General features: G+C 35.2%; 1 protein-coding gene across 2 annotated transcripts in view; it reads right to left on the bottom strand.

Annotated features, from left to right (window-relative positions):
* The window catches only part of USP34 (ubiquitin specific peptidase 34), a 142,889-nt gene that overhangs the window by 10,641 nt on the left and 111,988 nt on the right, over positions 1-20,260 (bottom strand). The window contains exons 53-70 of one of the 2 annotated variants that reach the window (XM_069850171.1): positions 20,130-20,225; positions 18,469-18,533; positions 18,297-18,372; positions 18,149-18,196; positions 17,349-17,414; positions 15,737-15,817; positions 14,455-14,540; positions 13,064-13,232; positions 12,906-12,980; positions 12,075-12,226; positions 11,616-11,664; positions 11,404-11,508; positions 11,231-11,275; positions 9,762-9,866; positions 7,135-7,282; positions 5,496-6,130; positions 3,879-4,036; positions 2,594-2,672 (exon numbers count right to left, since the gene is read on the bottom strand). In XM_069850171.1, coding sequence (XP_069706272.1) covers positions 2,594-2,672; positions 3,879-4,036; positions 5,496-6,130; positions 7,135-7,282; positions 9,762-9,866; positions 11,231-11,275; positions 11,404-11,508; positions 11,616-11,664; positions 12,075-12,226; positions 12,906-12,980; positions 13,064-13,232; positions 14,455-14,540; positions 15,737-15,817; positions 17,349-17,414; positions 18,149-18,196; positions 18,297-18,372; positions 18,469-18,533; positions 20,130-20,225 — 2,238 coding nt within the window. Of the gene's footprint in view, positions 1-2,593; positions 2,673-3,878; positions 4,037-5,495; positions 6,131-7,134; positions 7,283-9,761; positions 9,867-11,230; positions 11,276-11,403; positions 11,509-11,615; positions 11,665-12,074; positions 12,227-12,905; positions 12,981-13,063; positions 13,233-14,454; positions 14,541-15,736; positions 15,818-17,282; positions 17,415-18,148; positions 18,197-18,296; positions 18,373-18,468; positions 18,534-20,129; positions 20,226-20,260 lie in introns of both variants that reach the window. The other variant, XM_069850170.1, reaches the window with a different exon arrangement.

The following is a 20,260-nucleotide window of genomic DNA, read 5'->3' as shown; positions in this document are numbered from 1 at the left end:
CTAAATTTTCACACATTTATCTAGAACCCAATAAGCAAAGTGGTATTTTTATATACTGAAGTCCCAACCTTTCTGTGCCAACGTACAAAGTGATACTAACAGATGCCTGAAGATAGTCATGGGTATGTGAACTTGGGAGGGAAAAACTAAGATTAATACCAATGCAAGTCATTTTTCAAAATGCTTCGTAAGGATATAGGCTATATGACTGTACATAAAACAAATTACTTCCCCTTTTGTAAATCAAATGCCTTCTGGACATCTGTAATTTATGGAAATACTGGGAAGGAAAAGCAACTCATTTCTGAAGTACAAGAATTCTAGCATGAGATGTATGAAAAAATATTTAATCTGCTGGGATATTTTAAAGAGAAAGAAACTGTAATCTTATTTCCTATAATGCAAAATATGCCAATTTTTAAATTAGAGTAAAGAGTAAAGATACATGGCCAACCCTGCTAAGTAAGAAACTTTTCTGGATGTGACAACTCCTTGATGCAGCATTTTTCCCCATGCAAACACTTCCAGTGAAAAACTGAAAATATAAGGCCTGGTAATTTCAAGCTGTAAAGCAGCTCAGCTAAGACGCAAACATGACTTTTATCTAATTTCTACCCATGCTTTACATAGGATAAATTGCATCTTATATTACACATTCTTTATAAACTTAATTATCCATTGTTAGTAGGGATCAGGGTTAACTAAACTGTTAAACAAGTTCTTTTATATATATATAAGTATCTAGGATTACTTATGAGTTTCATGTATGAAGGAAGTGATAGCTCAGTTCCTAACATTTTAGCTCCAGTTTACTGAATGTAAGCTGGTTAATCAAAAGTCTCAACGCTTAATAATCAACTCAAGAAAACTCAATTTTCAAACAGTACTACAATGTCTTAATTTTTTTTTCTAAATTATTTTCTAATTCCAGCATTTTCTATCACACTTTGTCCCAGAAAACACACACTAGTGACACAAAAAAATTAAGAGAATTTTTTATATATACATATATAAAAATGGGCTTGGAATCAAACTCAAAGCATCATCTAGTCCATCCATGTGCCTTAACACAGACTAAATATCTTTATATTCTTGACAGATGTTTGCTCAGACATCCTCCTGATGACTTCCAGTTGTGCTGGCTGACACCTTCTGAAGAAATCTATGCCAACAGCTACAACTACTTCCTATCCACTTGTCTGGCACCACATATTTTTACCAGTTTATTATCTTTCCCCTAATACACTATTCCACATATGCCAAGAAGGAACTGTATCTTATTTTTACATTTTCTCCAACACATCCAGATAATCTTGATTTTTATTCTTGTTCTCAAAAGGACCTAGCACCCTTCCCTGTTGTGCACTGTCATCCATCAATTCAATAATGACAGTGTTGAACAGAATCCAGAATCTTACACCCAACTTAAGATGGACATAAGATAAACACTTCATGTGCCCTTTCCTAGTCTCCTGATATCTCACTCATCTTAAAAAAAGCAGCCACTAACAGTTCAGAGTTTTTCAGCAATGCCTTCTAGGCTTTTCCTACATTAAGAGTGAAACCATCGGTGAGCAAGAATTTGACATCCAAACTGTACCCATTCCAGGGCTGCGTTATCTATACGTTTTTTTCCCCTCTCTCTACTTTGAGCTAAGTCTGGTCTCATGGACCAAATATCCATTTACAACTGGAATATACTATACATGCTGCAGAAATGCATTTTAGATTTAGTTTCATCAGGAAGAAATCTAGTTTGCATGTCCTAATACCACTCCTTCTTGCACATGAAAGCACAACAGGTAGGAAAGATAGGGAGAATTGCCTCTGAAGTGCCTCAAGGAAGGGTTCAAAAAACATTAATCACAAGTGCAGCTGAGTATCCTTTAACTTATTTCTGTTCTTAACACTTTTTAACTAGTAGTAACTGCGTGATTGTGCTCAGCCATTCACTCACAGTGAACCTGTAATAAAAAGAATGACACCAAAAAAACCGTAAACTTGATGCTCTCAACGTAATCTATTGGCAGCTTTCCCTCTGCCTTGAGAAGCAGACATTTTCCTGATCTTTTTACTACTAAAGAAATCTTACTAAAGATGACAGAAGAAGCAGCAATGTGAAGAAAGTCAAGACTGATTTCTTACTAACTCACATCTCTTACTCGTTGCATATTTTTCAATAGTCCTAATTCACTCTCCAACATGAAACTCAGGGCAGTTGAATGTATCCTTAATACATGAGATGACACATCACCCTTTTATTTCTTGCTCACATCCTTTTATGTTTATCCTACCAAATTACTGTTATCAACTAACCTGCATCTTTACCTGCATCTTTACCTGTATTAAGTTTGAATTGCCTCAAATTTGATCACTTAACCTCCTACAGTGGTGTCTTCACATGTAAAATGTCTGGCAAATATTTTTTTGTCCTTCCTACAGTCCTTAAGATTTTAAGGTTTTACATAAATGCCAGTACTTAAACATTATAATTTAAAATAAAACCATATCACATTAAAACAATTTGAAGCAGGAAGTGGTAATTTCATAAGAAATAAAAGTGTTTATTATAATTAAATAACAAAGTATTTACCTCAGTCATTAGAATCAATCCTCTATTAAACACAACAAGAAGTCTGTCTTCATCAGATTCTAATAATATTCTGAAGGCACTAGGAAAAAAACCCAAACATTGACAACACTGAAAAATACACATAATTTTTCCTAATTCATATCAATGTTTAAAATTGTTATGGTCATGCTTTATTTTCAAAAATAATCATAGAAGAACAAAGAAACCCCAAAAGAACAAAATTACTCTTTTTTTCACATTTTCATTTAAAACGTCTCTGATGTATAAAACTTCTTTGTAAACAATCTTTTGTCTCAAATAATTTAAAATTGACCTTTCTAGAAATAGTTCCCAAAACATCTGCAAAAACACTAAGACCTGAGGAAAATAACATACTTCAAAAGACAGAAGTTCATGCTTGTCAAATGATAACACTTAAATAGGTCCAGTTAAGCATAAGCCTGGACTTTGAAATGTATGAAAACGTTTCTATCAGAACATTTCATGCCACAGCAGGACAGAAAATAAAGGATGATGCAGAGCAAATGAATGGTTCCTCTCTAAACAGCAATTCTCCCAAAGCACTTGGGGAAATCTGGCTGTGTGTTAGCCCTTCAAGTAACACAACCCATTTTCCCTTTTCACAAGAGCGTTGAAGTTGTATTTAAAACCCTGATACCTGACCTCGTGCACAGGCAATTTATTGTTATACTGAAAATACCCAAACAGCAATTTCAGATGTACCACCAAAATATACTAGAAATTAAAAGCTATTTTAAGATACAATACAATAAAACTCTGTCCCACAGGCACAATTTCTAAAAAAACAATCTTGCCCAAGAATAACAAATGTCAACAACAGCAGCTGAAATTACTGCATTGCCAATCTACACCAATCATGCTAGGCTGAGAATGCAATTTCAGCTTAACTGCTGAATTATAACATTGATTGATTTGGTTTAGTTTTTTCAAGGGCTCTACTAATTCAATTTTGTCATGGTGTTTCTTTTTGAACCCTGCCAATGTACATCTTGGTTTACACCTGTTGTAAAATATTTGCTTAGTTTCTGAATTTTCAGCAGATCAAAAACCTCTAAAATAAATTATAGTCACAATGGATTTTGGAAAAAAAATTGTAATTGTAATTTCCTGTTTGCTTTCTTCTGAATAAAAGCATGCCCAAAACTTTTTCAAAAAGAATATTAAAATAACAACACTAACTTTTATTGTACTCCACATTTGGCAAAACGCAGTTCTTATTCAAATAGGACTGGATTATTACACTACAACTTCACCACTAACATACCTTATTAAAGTAGTCCAACAAGACCGTCCATCCAAGCAGCGCAGGTAACAGCTTATGGTTGTTTTCTTAAATTGCTTTATGTCTTCTATCTCTTCCTCTCTCATGTCTGGTCTCTGAGCTACAAACAGTTGCATGAGGTTAAACAGCTCTTCCACAGCCTTAAACACAAAAATATTGGGTTAGAGACTCAGTATGTTATTACGGTTTATATCTGATTTGATTAGTTATTGGGCATTCTGCTAAGTAACAACAGAGAACAAACATACATAAGTGTATGGGAATACATTTTTAAGCATTACAACAGAGTTATAGAAGTTATAGAAGCATTTTAACCTTAAACAGAACAATAAGGTTATTAAAAACAAAAATCCTGACACACAGATTGTGGATATTTCATCTATCTTTAATGCAGTTTGCTTCTAAGCTTTACTATTTCCTGTGTGGATTAGGACACAGACATTTGAAATAATGCTTTTGAACCTTAAATGGATGTTTTGATGCTTCCCAACAGCACAGCTCACTACGTTATATAGTTGTGTTGTGTATATATATATATACACACACACACATGCAGTGTATATGTATGAAACTGAAATCCTGATCCATGTGACCAAACTTCTCAGCTTTCCTTAAGGAATGCAGGGGGTCACCTAAACGGTGCACAGGTATGTTCATTCTTTGAAAATACCATTATATTCCAAGGAACAGAATTCAAAAAGCTGCTTGTGCTAAAACTCGCTTAAATCCCATTTGCAAGGGAAATGCTAAACACAGCAGAGTAACTTGAGTCCCTGGCAGGACAATCTGAGACTTCTGAGGGGAACAATGAAAGCGGCAAAGTACTCCCAGGACCGTCAGAGTACAAAGTTATTCTGTGAGCTGAACTAGTCTTCTATGTTCAACACAGAAGACTCCACGTATCCTCCTCCTCTACAGAGTGAAGAAAATCTTTGTATTCTTGCTGCTCTTATACACCCTATAAAGGACCACAGAAAAATATCCATGGAGTAGTTGTACAAAACCGTGTATTTTGCCTCTTAAAAGCTTTGTAAGCCTGTTTTTCCACAATTACACATGGATTATTTTAACTAGAATCTACTCTCTACTGCAAGTGTCCTAGTATTGTAGAGGGAGTGCAACTCCAAGTGTACCAATGTTTTGCAAGAGGTACACAAGTGTTTCCAAGGTGGACATCAGTTCATTCTCCCTTTGAATGCAACAGGCTAAATTTTGGCTCTATTCCAAAAACTGAAAGCAAAGAAGAAACTCCCTGGGAACTCCTCCAACTTAGTGAGTTACAATGCAATAGGCCTTCTTGAGACTATAGCCTTCAAAGGCTATTCCCCATTTCCTCTGACTAGGCTAGAGTACAGAAGATTGAAGAACAGGGGAAACACCAGTGTCTGCTTCCAGAAAAAAAAAATCTGCTCTCCAAGTACTACACAGCAATCAGAAAATAATCGAAAACAGTACCCCCACAAAGAACAGTAATCAGATCCAAATGTATTATTAAACATTTACACCAGGAATTAAAAATACTTTCACCACTGGATACACTAAATAAGGTTTTTAATCTCCTCCATGAAGACAGACATTCGGTAAGAGAAATCCACTTACTCCTGGGTACTGACTGGCATGTGGCGTGAGATTCTTAAAGGCCCACTGGATATTCTGGTGAGAAGCCAACTGCCTGGTGAACGCAGGGGACTGCTCACAGCAGAGGCGCAGGATGCCGTAGTAGGCAGGCAGCATCCCGCGGTTAAAGAGCACCACATCCTGATCATCATGGTCTGCGAGGATGTAATTGAAGGCAATGTTCTTTGTCACCACAGGATTCTGTACAATAAGGCGTACGTTCTCCGGACAGTCGACACACACATTATACCAAAAGGACAGCAAAGCCTGTTTGTTGTGGTTGGTGGCTATAGCCGGCTCAGAAAGCTTAGGCTGGAAAAGGTTCCATAAGTCCATGAAGTAAGTAGAAAACATGAGTTTCTCAGTTTTTGAGATCAAACAGTAAGTCATGAAGCTGAAATAGGGCACAAGTTTTGTAGTGCCGTGAACAGCAGCATCAACATATAGCTTAGCTCTTGAGAGAAGGCCAAGAAGCACATTGTAGACTTGATGAAGAACTACTGTAGTATCTGGACTGAGAGGCAGATCGCGAGTAGGGATGTGCAAAGAGCGGGTCGATCGGAACATCTGACGGAAGGAATTGCTTGGAATAAGCGATACCAAGAGATAGGCTGCAGCTTCAAATAAAAACAAGTCTGTTACACCTTTGAAAAATGACACACGTGCTTAACAGTCATTTAATCATTAGTTAAGTTACTTTGTGTGTTACAGTTATGGATTTCAAAGCATTTTACAGAATCTGGTATTACTGTTCTCACACTGAAGATGATAAAAAAATCAGAGCAGATAAGACTAACATGTTAAAATCAGTGTTGAGACTTGCTTTCAGACCTCTCCACCCTATTATTACTGTCTGCTGCTTGCTTCTAACTATTGTAGCACACCGCATCCCATTACTGAAATACAAACCCAGACATTTTATATGACTAAACTGCATATTGCTTGATCAAGACAACATTTCCTCTTCAGAGATGTTTACAATTGGAGTCTGTTGCAAAGCTGTACCTCCAGCTTCCACACATCTCCCTCCACTACAGAAAATGCATTAAAGTTCAGAGTGGTCCCTTACTGTGGAATCAAATTTACAAAAAATTTAAGACAGAGAAAAGGTTGAAAATATGATCTGGCAATCTGACAGCGTGATGATTCCTGGCAGAACAAACTAGAGTGCCAGGACACCCTGGAGCTGGGGAGAAGCACAGCTTGCCTCTCCTTGATCCACAAGTTCGAAGGACTCAACTGAAGATGACTCCATGAGGGGTGAAAGAAGAACATGAAATTCTCCACAGTACAACTATGTGAGGAACACTACGGAGAACCTCTTGGACTAGCTTTTTTCCTTCTTTGGGTTTTCATGGACCATGTAGATTAACCACATAAGATAAAGAACCTACTAATACATGATTCAAGTCAAGAAATCAAAACATAGTTTTCATGAAAATCAGGCAGCATGTCTTGATGAGGCACCGCAGTTGTACTAATATTAAAATACAGCAATTCTAAAACAATTGAGAAAGGAAGAAAAGACAAGCACAAGAGCCTGTATTTAATCTCTAACAGGAATACACCACGCATAGTAACTTATGACAATAGAATAATAGTTTTTTGCACTTTAACTTACAAGTTCTCACTCTAGGATAATTGTGTGCCAAAAGAAAACGTTCAACCCAGTTTTCCATATTTTGCAGCACCCAGCTGTGAGCTAGTTTATTTCGAGGTGTTTGCACAGCCAGCCAATCTAGGCACTGAGATGGGTTGTATTCAATGACCTGAAAGAAGAGTGAAAACATCAAAAAGAATACATTTACCTTGATACTATGCACTGATTGTATTAAAACCCCCTAAAAATAACTACTACAACATTAAAAACATTTTTTTCAAAATCACTCAGGCTACCAAGGTACCTACAAGATTGAGGTGCTCTGGGAGATAAAGAAAACCCTTATTAAATTTCACTATGGTTTGTGCTTCTAAATCCTGTTCAGAGCTTTTGAAACTTCAATTTAAGCCTAGGAAGTTACATATCCTTTCTGTGCGTTTTGAGATATTTATGAGTTGAAATGTTAACCACTTAGAAAAATGAACAATGTTGGTTATATAAACAGTTTTTTATTTTTAAATACCTAACACAAACCCTTAACACGGAATCAGTATTTCTATACGAGTTATGTCAAAGGAACATAATTGGCACACAAATATATTCATTTAGCTTCCTGTTGAGGGTACTATTATGGTTTTTAAGAATATGCAATCCAAGGAATAAATCTGTGCAGTGCTATTCTAAAGTAGTGAAAAGCCTGTGGAATGCTGCTGCATGGCTATCAAAGCCTTACAGGTAATAAGGAGAAAATGCAGATTCCTGTGCCTGTTTGGTTCTATGTAGTTGAAAATTTGTTGACATATTATTAGGCCAATTAATGTAGTTCATTAATTCGCTAGTTTTTAAAAACTCTTTTCTTTCCACCTTGAGGCCCAGGTGCCCACACAAGGAAAACCTCTATCCAAGAAACCACAGGCACTAACTGGATTGCTGAAGCTGTTCCCAACTATTCTAACCCACCTGAAGAACAGGAGCAGCTGACATGACCCAAACTCTGCTTATAAAATTTTAATCTCAATTTAAAAATAAACACGTTAAGAACAATCTCCTTCCTTTTTTCAGAAATGACAAATTGATCTGTCAAGTTTTCTTGGTAATAGCTGGAGGGCATCTCTAAGAAAGAGACTATCATTGCTCACTGTCTTCATCATTCAATCGCTTTTTAATGATTTCTAGAAACTGGAGTGGCTGCAAAAGTAGTTTCTACACTCTAAATCCATCTGTCTATGAGTTAAACACTAGGCCTCTCATTCTTGTCTACGCAATTTATATCTCTAGACCTGTGTCAACAAGGTAAGGATAACAATGCTGGCAACACCAGAGACTGAACTGATGACTTCTATTGCTAAAAGCTTGGCTTTCCAACAGAAACCTGTCACCAACTCACTTCCTCTGCAGGTTCAGTTAGTGTGCTGAGAACAAGGAAGGAACTAAAAAAAGAGAATGGCTTAAAAAAATACACACAAAGTTTGAGACTACTGACTGAAGCATGAAGCACATGTATTATACTTCATGCCACAACTTGGGTATTACCAAAAACTCTGTTGGAAAGTTTTCTTATTGCTGTGAGAAGCTTACTGCTTCCCCATACACAGACAGCAGTTAGATATAATTCTTAACCTTGAGATCCGTCATTTGAATTCTCTAAGGTACAAGCAGTTACAGCTAATTCATATTCAGATCAGACAACTAGCAAAGACTTGGCATACACTTCCCTGATCACATAGTGCTTCCTAACCCATAACTGCCGCTAAGTAGGAGTAAAATAATTTGGATTAGGAACTCAATAATCTAGCCCACAGCACTTCAATGGGTAAGACAGGTTTGTGTTTTACCAGAGTTCCCAACTGTGCACAGTATCAATATTTTAAAAACCCTACCCCCACTTATTATATTAAGTATTAAAGAGAAAGAATGTTCAACAGTTTGCCCTCAGCAGTCTGTAGTCTTCAGCCTGGACACACTGTTCTCAAACAGCAATAAACACAGTGAATTGTGCTAGGAACTCAAGGAGCAGTTACTTAAAAGCTTCTAATTGAGGTAGAAGCTTTAATTCCCAATCTATTTCTCAATTCAAGGAATTTATCCCTGTGCCAACTTGGTTAATAAGTCTTTCTCTAGAATTGCAACTAACAATGGTCCTGCACCACAGCAGTCATTCACTAGATTCAATTTAGCACAATTTTATGCATTAAAAATGTTAATAAGTATTTTACAGAGAAAAAAAAGTCAAACCAACATTCAAACAACCAGTACATAAAGGGGAGGAGGGGAAGACATAATAAAGGATGGGCCTTGAAATATTTTACACTCCTTGCAAAAGGAGAACTGAGAAAAATAAGTGGAATTTGCCTAGAAGCAGCATTCTAAACCCTTATAATGAATCAATTAATTTCTCATTAAACTAAGATTTAAAGTTAAAATGAAACATCAGTTAACCACAGTGCTATTAAAATCACATTAAAAGTTAGACTGGAAGTTTTAAATGTCTATTATCCATTGGTGTTTATTTGGAAAAGAAATGGTTATATAAAAAATCATGAATCAATGCAGCAAGGGTGACAATGAAATGTAAACCCCTGACATAGACATGAAAGAATGAACAAGAGAAAGACAATTTAGCTTCTGTTTTCTTTTACATGTTGTACCTCCCATATCCTCTGCAGAATGTAAGAAGCAAAGGGCGGCATTCCTGGAGGTCCACCAGCAAATTCCATTAGCATGGTCAGCAATTTGAAAAAAGGATTGGCTGCCTACAATGCATAAAAATAAATATATCAATTTTGATCTATTTCATGCACTAATTTTTCTAAACACTTTAAACCCCTCCCCAATACATTTGCATAAAAATATTTTTCTATGAACTTCTGACATGTACATTTCTATTACTTTTAATCCCTTACAATTTAATTTACATGTGGATACAGTAGAATTAAGCCACTTTTTATAGCTAGTGCAAGGCATAATGATCACACTAGATAGGGTAATTTTAGTAGAATATATAGTTACAAGGAAATAAGAGTAATGTTGTCTGACAGATATTTGGAATGAAGTGGGGGGAAGCTGTACAGTCTTGAGGAACTCACAAGTTTATCCCGGTTTACATATACAGAATATTTCACTATCTCAGAGAGGCTGTTATTTTTATGTTTTTGCATAACATATAACACGGATGCTGAAAAGCTTATTGAAAAGCATCACATTTTGGGGGTTTATGCTGATTGCTATTATCAGCATACTGTTTTCCTCTGGAATCATTAACATTTCTCCTCTAACATGTTGAATCTAACACGAATTTTTAATTTTTTTTGAAGTTCTGAGACTCACTCAGCTTTTAACGATTCTTCAATAAAGTGGTTACTTCTACTACTACTACTATTATTATTATAATATATTTTGTACCTCACCAAATACATCTCTGGTGCATGTGTGTATAGGCAAAGCAAAAAAAGCATAAAAAGATAGCAAATGTTGGCATGACAGGAGGGAAGGAGACTGTCATCGGATAGTGCCCGTTCTATCACACAAAGCAAAGCTGTCATGAGAATTGTTTCGTATGTACTACTTTTCTAACCATGATCACGTCTCCTCTGCTTGATGTGCCCTCAATTTTCCCTCTCCTGACAGCAGTATACAAGAACGTCCTTGTGTAAGCATATACTTCTCCACTCTGTATATTTTTTCCACGTGGAATCCATTTAGAACTCTCAGTATTTTTGTTATTCCCAGGGCAGGAATATATTCTGAGAAAAATGTTTGCATGCACTGAACTGCAAAATGGGGCCTCAAAACTTGAAAAAACGGATAATAATGACATATCTCCATTTATTCTAGTGCACACATTTTATCGCTACATTTTTTTTAAAATTCATATAGGTGAAGAATCTAGCAAAATGTTTATTTGGCTTTTAATAAAACTTCCATCTTAAACTGCAAACTACATTTCTGCTTTAGAAAACTTGAAATACAGGACAGTTAGACTTCATTTTCTGTCACGAAAAGCTTTGATAGATCATCTTCCATGCAAGATTTTTGATTAACAAAGGATTAAGTAATTTAAAACAGCAAAATATTAATACAAATTATTTAATATACAGGTATACAGGTATTTACATACCTCAGGAGTCAACTTTGCTATAGATGTGAAAAGCATGGACACAATCTTAAAAAACAAACAAACAAACAAAACTCATTTAGATGTGTGCTTAACCAGTTACAGTAATAAAAAATCACCCCATTACACTTATTAGAGAAGATTTTAAAAAAATAGCTATAATTACTGGTACTTACATGTTCTGCAAGTCGATTATTGTATCGACACAAACTGAAAATGAGATTGCAAGTTTGCCTGATGTTGATACCATCGCGGATATGTTGAAACAAAAAAGGAAAACCCTGCAACAAATAATAAGATACTAGTACACTGTCTACAATTACATATGCACACATATGTGCATATGTGCATGTTTTGAGGCTTATACAGCCATATTTAAATGCATTACCTTTCCTCCTGTCAATGCTGCCATGTCGTTTTGTGACAAAGTCAAATGCCTAAAATACAAAAAAAATCTTTATCATTTTACTTTGAGGTTATTAAGTAAGGTTAAGGAGAGATAAAGAAGTGTTACTTTATATTTTGCAGTATCACAAGAGAAAATAAAGGTATTAACATAAAATTGAACATAAACAATAAATATTTTGTACTTACAACATAATAAAAATAGAAATCCAAATGTGGGCAACTGAGTGTGTTCAAGTATTAAGGTCGTGTCTTTTATTTGGTCAACAATAACAAAACATTTATCTTTTAAATAGTTAGAAATATAACAGGCCCATATACAAGCTCATTTATGCTGTTAAAAAAGCTCACAAACAACTCCAACCTCAAACCCCTAAAATCTCTAACGCCTTTGTGAACTAGCTTAGATTAGAATTCACTTTGATTTTTCAGAAGCACTTGCCTTTCTGAGCGAGACTGTTCAACTAGAAGAGCAATTAGGGCAATCATCTTTTCAAGTGCAGCAGGCCTGTATTTTTCTTCTGCTAAAGAAAGAATATCTTCCTCTTCCTCCTCTTCCTCCCCTTCTTCCTCAGAAAGTACTTCAACCTGTGGCTGAAGGAAAAAAAGATAATTTCAATGTGGACATCTTGAGTCTTAATTTCAGAGAACCCATCGATGGTTCTGCACACATTCTGTCCTCTCTTTTATTCAAAACAACTTAATAAACTTGCATGAACCAAATCAGGTAAATATCTACTCACTTGATTTGCCTGTTGAAGTATTCGTTGTATTTACAAATGCAAAAGCTAGGTTTGTTGAAGTCACTACATGGCCTGATAAGCTGTTTATTTAATAAAAGCAGCAAGGAAAAGCTTATGTTGTACAATAGGAGTAAACAATCAACTGCTACCAATAATAGCATGGTATGGGCAACTTCCATAGAATCATCGAATCATAGAATAACCAGGTTGGAAGAGACCCACCAGATCATCGAGTCCAACCATTCCTACCAAACACTAAACCATGCCCCTTAGCACCTCATCCACCCGTGCCTTAAACACCTCCAGGCAACTTTAATTGCTCCTACTTATTATCTACTTCTATACTAAACAGAAATAGCTAATGCAGCATCTTTTAAAAATATTATATTCAACTAAACATTGAAAAAAATTGTGTGAGTGGAGTAACTTTAATTTAACAGCTGAAAGACAGTTAAAGAGACAAAGCACTAATGATCACCTACGTAAAATATGAAGTCCTACTTCTTGTTATACAGAATACTCAAACTTACATTTTCAGGTCCTTTGGTTCCCATGTAGAAATGGACCATTGTAGATATGGCTTGCAGTGAAAGCAAGAACTGGCTCTGAAATATGTTTACATTGAATTAGTTGAAAACACATACATACATATACATATCCAATTCCCAAACTACAAGGCTATACTCACTTCCTCTTCTCCCATTTTGGCAAATTCATAAAGAAAGGCAAAGTATTCTGTGAGATGTTTACTGTGAGGCTTAACTCCATGCTCCATAATTGACAAGAGCGTCTTCACAAAGCGTGTTACACAAGAGCGGCTGCCAATGTCTTCTACAGGACCATCCATGTCATCCGAACTGAAAACAACATCCAATTCAGATATTTCACACAATACATGGAATATAAAATCATCTTGAACTGATCCCTCCCCAAAAAGTTTCAGAAAAACTTACAGGTTTCTACTATGTCCTACTATCACACTCAGATCTCTAACACTTCCTCTTAGGCCAAGCATAGCCTAGGTAACAGCATGGCTTACAGTATGGTAGAATCTGTCACTCAAAATGTTGAAAGTTTGATAAAATTACTGTTAGGAATTCTAAGTCAGGATTCTAATCTGTTAGGATTCTAGTCAGGAAAAGAATTCTTAAAAAATCAGTATTAGGGGATCTACTACTTAAAGTCATCAACTTGATTTGCATGTCAAATTTCCTGAGTTTCAAGACAGAATACTGTTAGAGCTAATTTTACTGCAGAACTCAGGAAAGGCAGTCTCCTAAACAAAAATACAGGTTCCCGTACAGAAAACATGCACTTTCAACCTTGTTTGTCTACTGAAAGTTGGATCTTATCACTGAACAAAGCAAGTGACAGAGGTCTTTCAATGTAAGACTTCCAGAGAAAATTAAATTCTATTTTTTGCCATGAAAATCGTATCATCATGTCTTCAATTTTGTTATGGCACTACAGTAATTACAAACTCTGTCATTTTTGTTCTGGAAAGAAATTATTATCAGGATCACACACTTAACATGAGAGATGAAAGAAAAAACACTTTCTTCTTCTCCTTACGTATCAAAAAGAATAAATACTTCATAATTTAAGACAAAGTGAAAATTTTCCTGATAATTAGCAGAACAAAACATAATCAAAGGTTTTTTCCTACTTCTGACAAAAACTGTGATTTAGCTACATGACACGGGACTAGCCTCTCATCTCCAATCTCTTTTACTGGGTGCATAAATTAAATTTGCACCTATATGCCTTGGGATCCAATTTACAATTGGATTCTCATGTGTAAGTACTGAGATTTACTCTTGCAATGTAATACTGGCAGTGAAAAGAAATACTATGCTGGTAATCTGGTAATAAATGTTTCAAATGATGCATCTTTAGATACTGGCTTTTCCAACCACAATAATATTTTCCAATAAACCAGAGCACTTTGGGTAGAATAATAAAGAACAATTAAAACAGTACTATTTTTGGTTTACAAGATAATTTTGAATAGTTCATTAAACAAACGTGCTTGCTATAATGCATGTCATAAATAGAAGTTTTCGGGTGTTATTATTTTACCAGTCTTCCATTCCTGGTTGGAGATAAAGATGTGCATGCACTGGCCTCAGTCTCTGTATCACATGAATACATAAACGCTGGAACATCTGCAAATGCATAAGTAAATGAACTCCACATGCTCATTCTTTTTCATATATGTCAATACATGTTTTCTAAGCACAGAATATTCAGTCTCCAAGTACTACTTCCAGCTCTATGTGATTCAAAGTTAAGGCTGAGGTTGAGACGCCCACATTCCTTTTACTAGTCTACTGACACAAAATAATCAAACCTCTTTTTTTATAAACAGATCATACGGAGGAACTCTATAGCAAGTTTTAATACTGGCGTGCACTGTACATTACTGAAACATGACTTTAGGTTGCTGCTCAGAAATGGTTTGGCGTTTTTTTTCTATCTCTGTTTTTGGAAATGTTTATACATAATTTTGGTGAACTTTTTTTTCATTTTGCCTATGTGCAAATTTTAAGGAGATACCTTCTGATCATTTTTAATGTATGAAACATTCATCAAGGATTAGAGTTCTGCCTAAGATCTTGCACAGAGTTCTCCCATGAAACATACTTCCTTTAATAATGGGTTGCATACAGAAACTATGTACGGTTCTACCTAGAAATATTATTTTAATAGTTAGAAAGGTTGAACCAATAGAAGGGTTCAGGTGTGATAAAATAATTGCTAAAGTTTTTACCTAAACAACTTGCAAAGAAAGTACACTTATAAGTGAAAATACCGATAGTATTTGTATCTGTGAAGATCCCAATGCTACTAATGAAGGATTTTTACAGATTTTAAACATTTCCAGAAAAGCATATTAACACAACTTTGTGGAATAATGTTATAAAGTTAAATCTATCTACAAAATCCAAATGCAGAGGTTCAGAATTGAACTTTTCAGTAAGGAGTACCGAGTACACATAATTTCTTATTTGTGGAATCTGTGTTTTGAGATGTTATTGTTGAACCAACTCAGAAGAAAAACATTTTTAATGTAAAGTGGCCCAATTAATAGGGATCATTTAGGAGTTGTAGAAACCTTAATTTCTATCTATTGTGACATTCAGTGATCTCAAGTATGGCACTATAGTAACATTGATTAAGTTTCAAACAACAATAACACTCCCATAATCAAATATTTTTTCTAAATCAATGCAAGAATGGAAAAGATAACCACAGGTATTAATAAAAATTTTCAGAATCATTGTATGTGTCATAATAGTTATCCTTTCCTATTCAAGAGTCCAAATAGGCACTTGACTTAAAAAAGAACATTTTTTCTTACCTGTCTTACAATCTGGTTGGGACATTTTATTAGAATCTGCATTGGCCACCAATCATCATCAGCCATACGATCCAAAAACCACTGCAGAAGATACATGCTTTGTTAGTTTTGTTCCAAACGTGTTCTAATCTTATCTTCTTTTTGCATGATATTAAAGTCTGAAGAGAAACTGATGTTACTGTTATTAAGGCGCAAGCAAGCATTAATCCAAGGGAAATCTACATGTTTTCTGTGCATGAGAAGAAAGGAATAAAGATCAATAGCAGTAAACATCAATAGAAATTTATATCCCATATCTTCTTATCCCTGTGTTCTCCATGCCATTATTCACTTATCTGGAAGGACACAGTTCTCCTGAAAAGTGATATCAACAGAATAAAAACTGATGCTTACAATGACTGAATAATCTTGTAGAACAGGGAATGGGTTTAAACAAGAATGTAGTTTCTGAATTGGATCCCTTTTGCATTTTAACATGTGGAAAAAGCCTTTCTACCACCAGAGACAGAACCACATAAAAATAACAGGAGAAGGTAAACATTAAACATTTAAAGTTAGAAACAGCAAATAATGCAGCTGACTATTCCGAGTCCACAAATTCTGTTTTATTCACAAGGAAAGACAGCTTAAAGTAAAGAATCCAAGTTGTGGGCTTTCCTTTTATTTTAATTGTACCTGGGTATTTTTTACTGTATTTAACATCTTCACTCATTTTACGGCTCTTAGCACTACACCATATTAACCAAACAGTATCACTCAAATACTGAATGTTACATAACAATATAACAATCTAGAACCATTTTAGAAAAGAACAATTAGTTTGATTCACTTGCACTGAATAAGGTCTACTGCAGGATACAGTGTGTACTGGGGTCTTTGTGCATTCAGATTATCACAGAAAGTCTACCACAAACTTTCCTTCAGTATCTCAAAATTGTTTTCATCAACACCACAGTCAATTCTTTGTCTATAGTTTCTCAGTCCCTCTCTGTTTTGTTCCAGACTCCCTCCAGGCAACCTCCTGAAAAATTTTACAAAAAAACATCCCTCCATTTTTCTCTTCTCTCCTCCTTCTAGAATTTTTCAGTCTTTCTACCCATTGGGTTCAAGACCCGCAGCTTCACAAGCAAGTTGCTGCATGAATCTGGTTCTAGCCAAGTCTGACATTTGCTGTTCTTATTCCCTTTCTAAGCCTCTTCATTGCACTGCAGGCTTTTATCTCACTCCACCCTTCCTTGTTTTAATTCCAGTCCTTGTCACTCTAGTCCTTAACCATTAGTCTGATTTTCCACTTCTCTTGTGCGATTTCATTTAAACACTATTTAATTACAAAAATCTACATGTAATAACCAAATAAAGAGACTATGTGGCTTCTGTTCTCATGACAAAATGGTTTTGGCCTGTGGTCTCACCGTAGGTTTCTGAAAATAAAAGTCAAGTCATTCCCCAGAATCTGCAGTATTCAGAGAGAATAAATTTCATCTCACAGTGCACAAATATGCCAAATACAGTGGTTCATAGTCCAAAATATTCCAGGGATACGAACCTCAAGGAAAGTTAAACAATATATAGAAAGTTGGTTTGTACTTTGCTGAGTTCCTAAGTCACTTACTTCACAAGCTGCCTGACTGTTATTAAATTGTTTTGTTAACAGTTCAATCCACTGAAGCATTGTAGGCTGTAAAAAGAAATATAGAAAAAATGATAACTTAAAATAATAAATTGCAACTTAAATCTGTAAACACTTCTAAATGGTCAGTGAGAACACCGAATCTGAAGAATATCATAATCAACACTAAATGCTTTATAAAACAGAAATACGTAGCATCTACACAAAAACCCCAAAACCAGTACATGCATTGAAACTAATGCAAGCAGTACCTACATGTTTGGACTAATTTTTCAATTACACATTATTATGTATTCTTATTAATCCCAGACAGTCTAGAATTAGTGACACTGTGCAACCACAGATGAGAAAGAAGTAAAACCTGACTGAGAATAAAGATGTTTCAGACAGAACAGAACTTTCTTCTTGTTCATGCTAGTATTTATAACTTAAAAATTCATGAACACAACTGTTGCTCAATGGTAAACAATCCCCTCATCATCAGACTTTATCAGACTGATTAAGATCAGAATAATCCAGGAATTTTCAAATGAAAAGAACCCAGTATCTGTTCTTCCTGACGCTTTGCTAAGGCAAAGTAAGCTACAACCACAACCCACTCTTATTCCTTTGTGCAGTGTTTACTGTAAATGTGTTAAATGACACTCTTTAAACATTGCCTTTGTAGCAACTATGGTACTTATTACATCTCAAATTCACACTTCTAAAATGAAAAAGTACAGACATACTTTTGACTATACTCATGCAGCTACTTAATGAGAATTTACAAGTAAATAAAATACCTTTTCCTTTGAATGAATAAATGTCTCTAGTACAAAGGAAGTGCTTAACTGGAAAAAAAAATATGGCACCATTAATTAAAGAATGCCTGAATTAAAATGTAAAAAAGGTAAAATTTTAAATAAGCATGATACATCTTGAAATAGTTACCTTTGCTGTCATCAAGGAAACTGCTTTTGGATCTGGTAGTGTGCTTGGGATGCTACTACACAACTGCCACATAAACCTAGAGTCAGTAATTTTATTTGTTAATTAAAATAAATAATGAAAATCTGCAAGAAGAAAAGAAGCATTAATATTACATTTTTTAAGAAAAACTTACCCAAAATACGTATGTTCAAAAATGTTCTTGTCTTGAAGAAACTGCATGTTATCATGCCATATCCACTGAAGAAAAAATGCTAACATCAGATACAAGAAAGCAGTTTATTTCACTAAATAAGCATGATGTTAAGAATATTTAAACGCTTGGCATGGCTAAGAAAAAAAAAATCTTATGAAAAATTATTTCTGGAAACATTTTATATATTTTAAAGCGTTACCTTAAAGTTGTTTTATTCATACTATGGCAAATATTAGTTCTATCTGACCAGAGCTCAGACCCTTCTCCTCTGTGATCTCATTTTTACAGCTTAATTACTCAAATTTTCAGGCTGAAATTTTGAGAGATCGTCCAACATGTTAAAAAAGATCCACAGTTTAAGACCATATTTTGATGTCTGTGATAGTGCGATGATTTAAAAATGCAAAGAACACTCTAAACACAGTTTCCCTAACTGCGATCAGTTGCTTCCCAGCAGCCTAGCTAGGTGTGTCTGAAGGTTGAAGTTCTCAACCCAAAATTAATGAACTTCTGATAAATTCTTCAAGAGTAAGATTTGACTTTCCATCATTAACCAGAAAAGGATTTCACACCAGGTCCCTCTGTTTCTCTGTCCAAAATGATGTTTTGACCTAATTGGTTTGTAGCATTTTTCACATGAAAATAGCTTAGAAGTTCACCTCTGATGCAATCTACTAAAATCTATTATTACTTATAAGACTGAGAAGGATTAAAAAAACACTATCTGGATTTCCTGGCTAGGGATGAAGAGCCTTTTTAAGTTAAGAACCTAACGTGTGATAGATGACAAAGCAATACTTCTGGCCAGAGGGAGCAGGGAAACTGGGTTTTCAGTGTGTAAAAAAGGGAGAGAACGTCTTACAAATCCTATACTGGGGATATATCCAGCACAGTGAGATCTCTAGTGAAATACTCTGCTCTGATGCACTTCTCTTCCAGTTCCTCAGACCATACACAGCTTAAGTAATATCTTTTATACAAGTAGCTGGGTATCCTAAGAGCAGCCCTCATTACAGAGGAGAACAGGGCGATGTAGCTGTTTCTGGTTTTTGTTTCCCTACCCTTTTTACTTACACCTGGGCAACTCTACGACTCTGGGAGGCAGGGATCCTTTTCTAACTGATGCTCCCCATCATAAACACAAGTAGTCACAGTCTTGTATTACTTTCACTTAGAACGTTACAACCCACTAGCAAAAGTGCAAACAAACAGCTGGAACTATTCTCTTACTCTGTCCCCCCAGAAGCAGTAAGATGTTGAGGAACTGAAGGATGAAAAGGACGGTGGTTAACGACAATACTTCCAGTAATAGTGCAACTGTTCAGAACATGTACTCAAACATTCACCAAACTCAAACAAACAGTGCTCTACTATTTTTCACATCTAGGAAAGAGAATGATTCAGATATCTGAATTAAAAAATACAGGACAGAATGAGAAAACACCTAAAATTTAGATACAGCAGAAATCTTAATTTACTTCCTATCAAACAACACACTTCTAACGAAGACAGTTAAATTAAATGACTGTCATCTTAACGATTTAAGTTTTATTTGCTTTCCTACGTTTATTCTGATTCTTGATTTGTTTAAGATTTCCTACAGTATTTTAAAATTGGTGTTAAAACAAATCAACTTGTACCTCCAGTAATTCTGATGACACATCAAATTTGTAGTCTTTGCCATTTTCCTCCTCTGGTTCCATCCGTTTATAAAACAGCATGTAAGCACTGTGTGTCTTTAAGAAAAAAACATCTGTATAATTTTTGCTTT

This window comes from Phaenicophaeus curvirostris, chromosome 2 (assembly GCF_032191515.1).
Source record: "Phaenicophaeus curvirostris isolate KB17595 chromosome 2, BPBGC_Pcur_1.0, whole genome shotgun sequence".
Lineage (NCBI taxonomy): Eukaryota > Metazoa > Chordata > Aves > Cuculiformes > Cuculidae > Phaenicophaeus > Phaenicophaeus curvirostris.
Note: the sequence above shows the minus strand (reverse complement) of the source record. Positions and strands in the feature narration are given on the sequence as shown.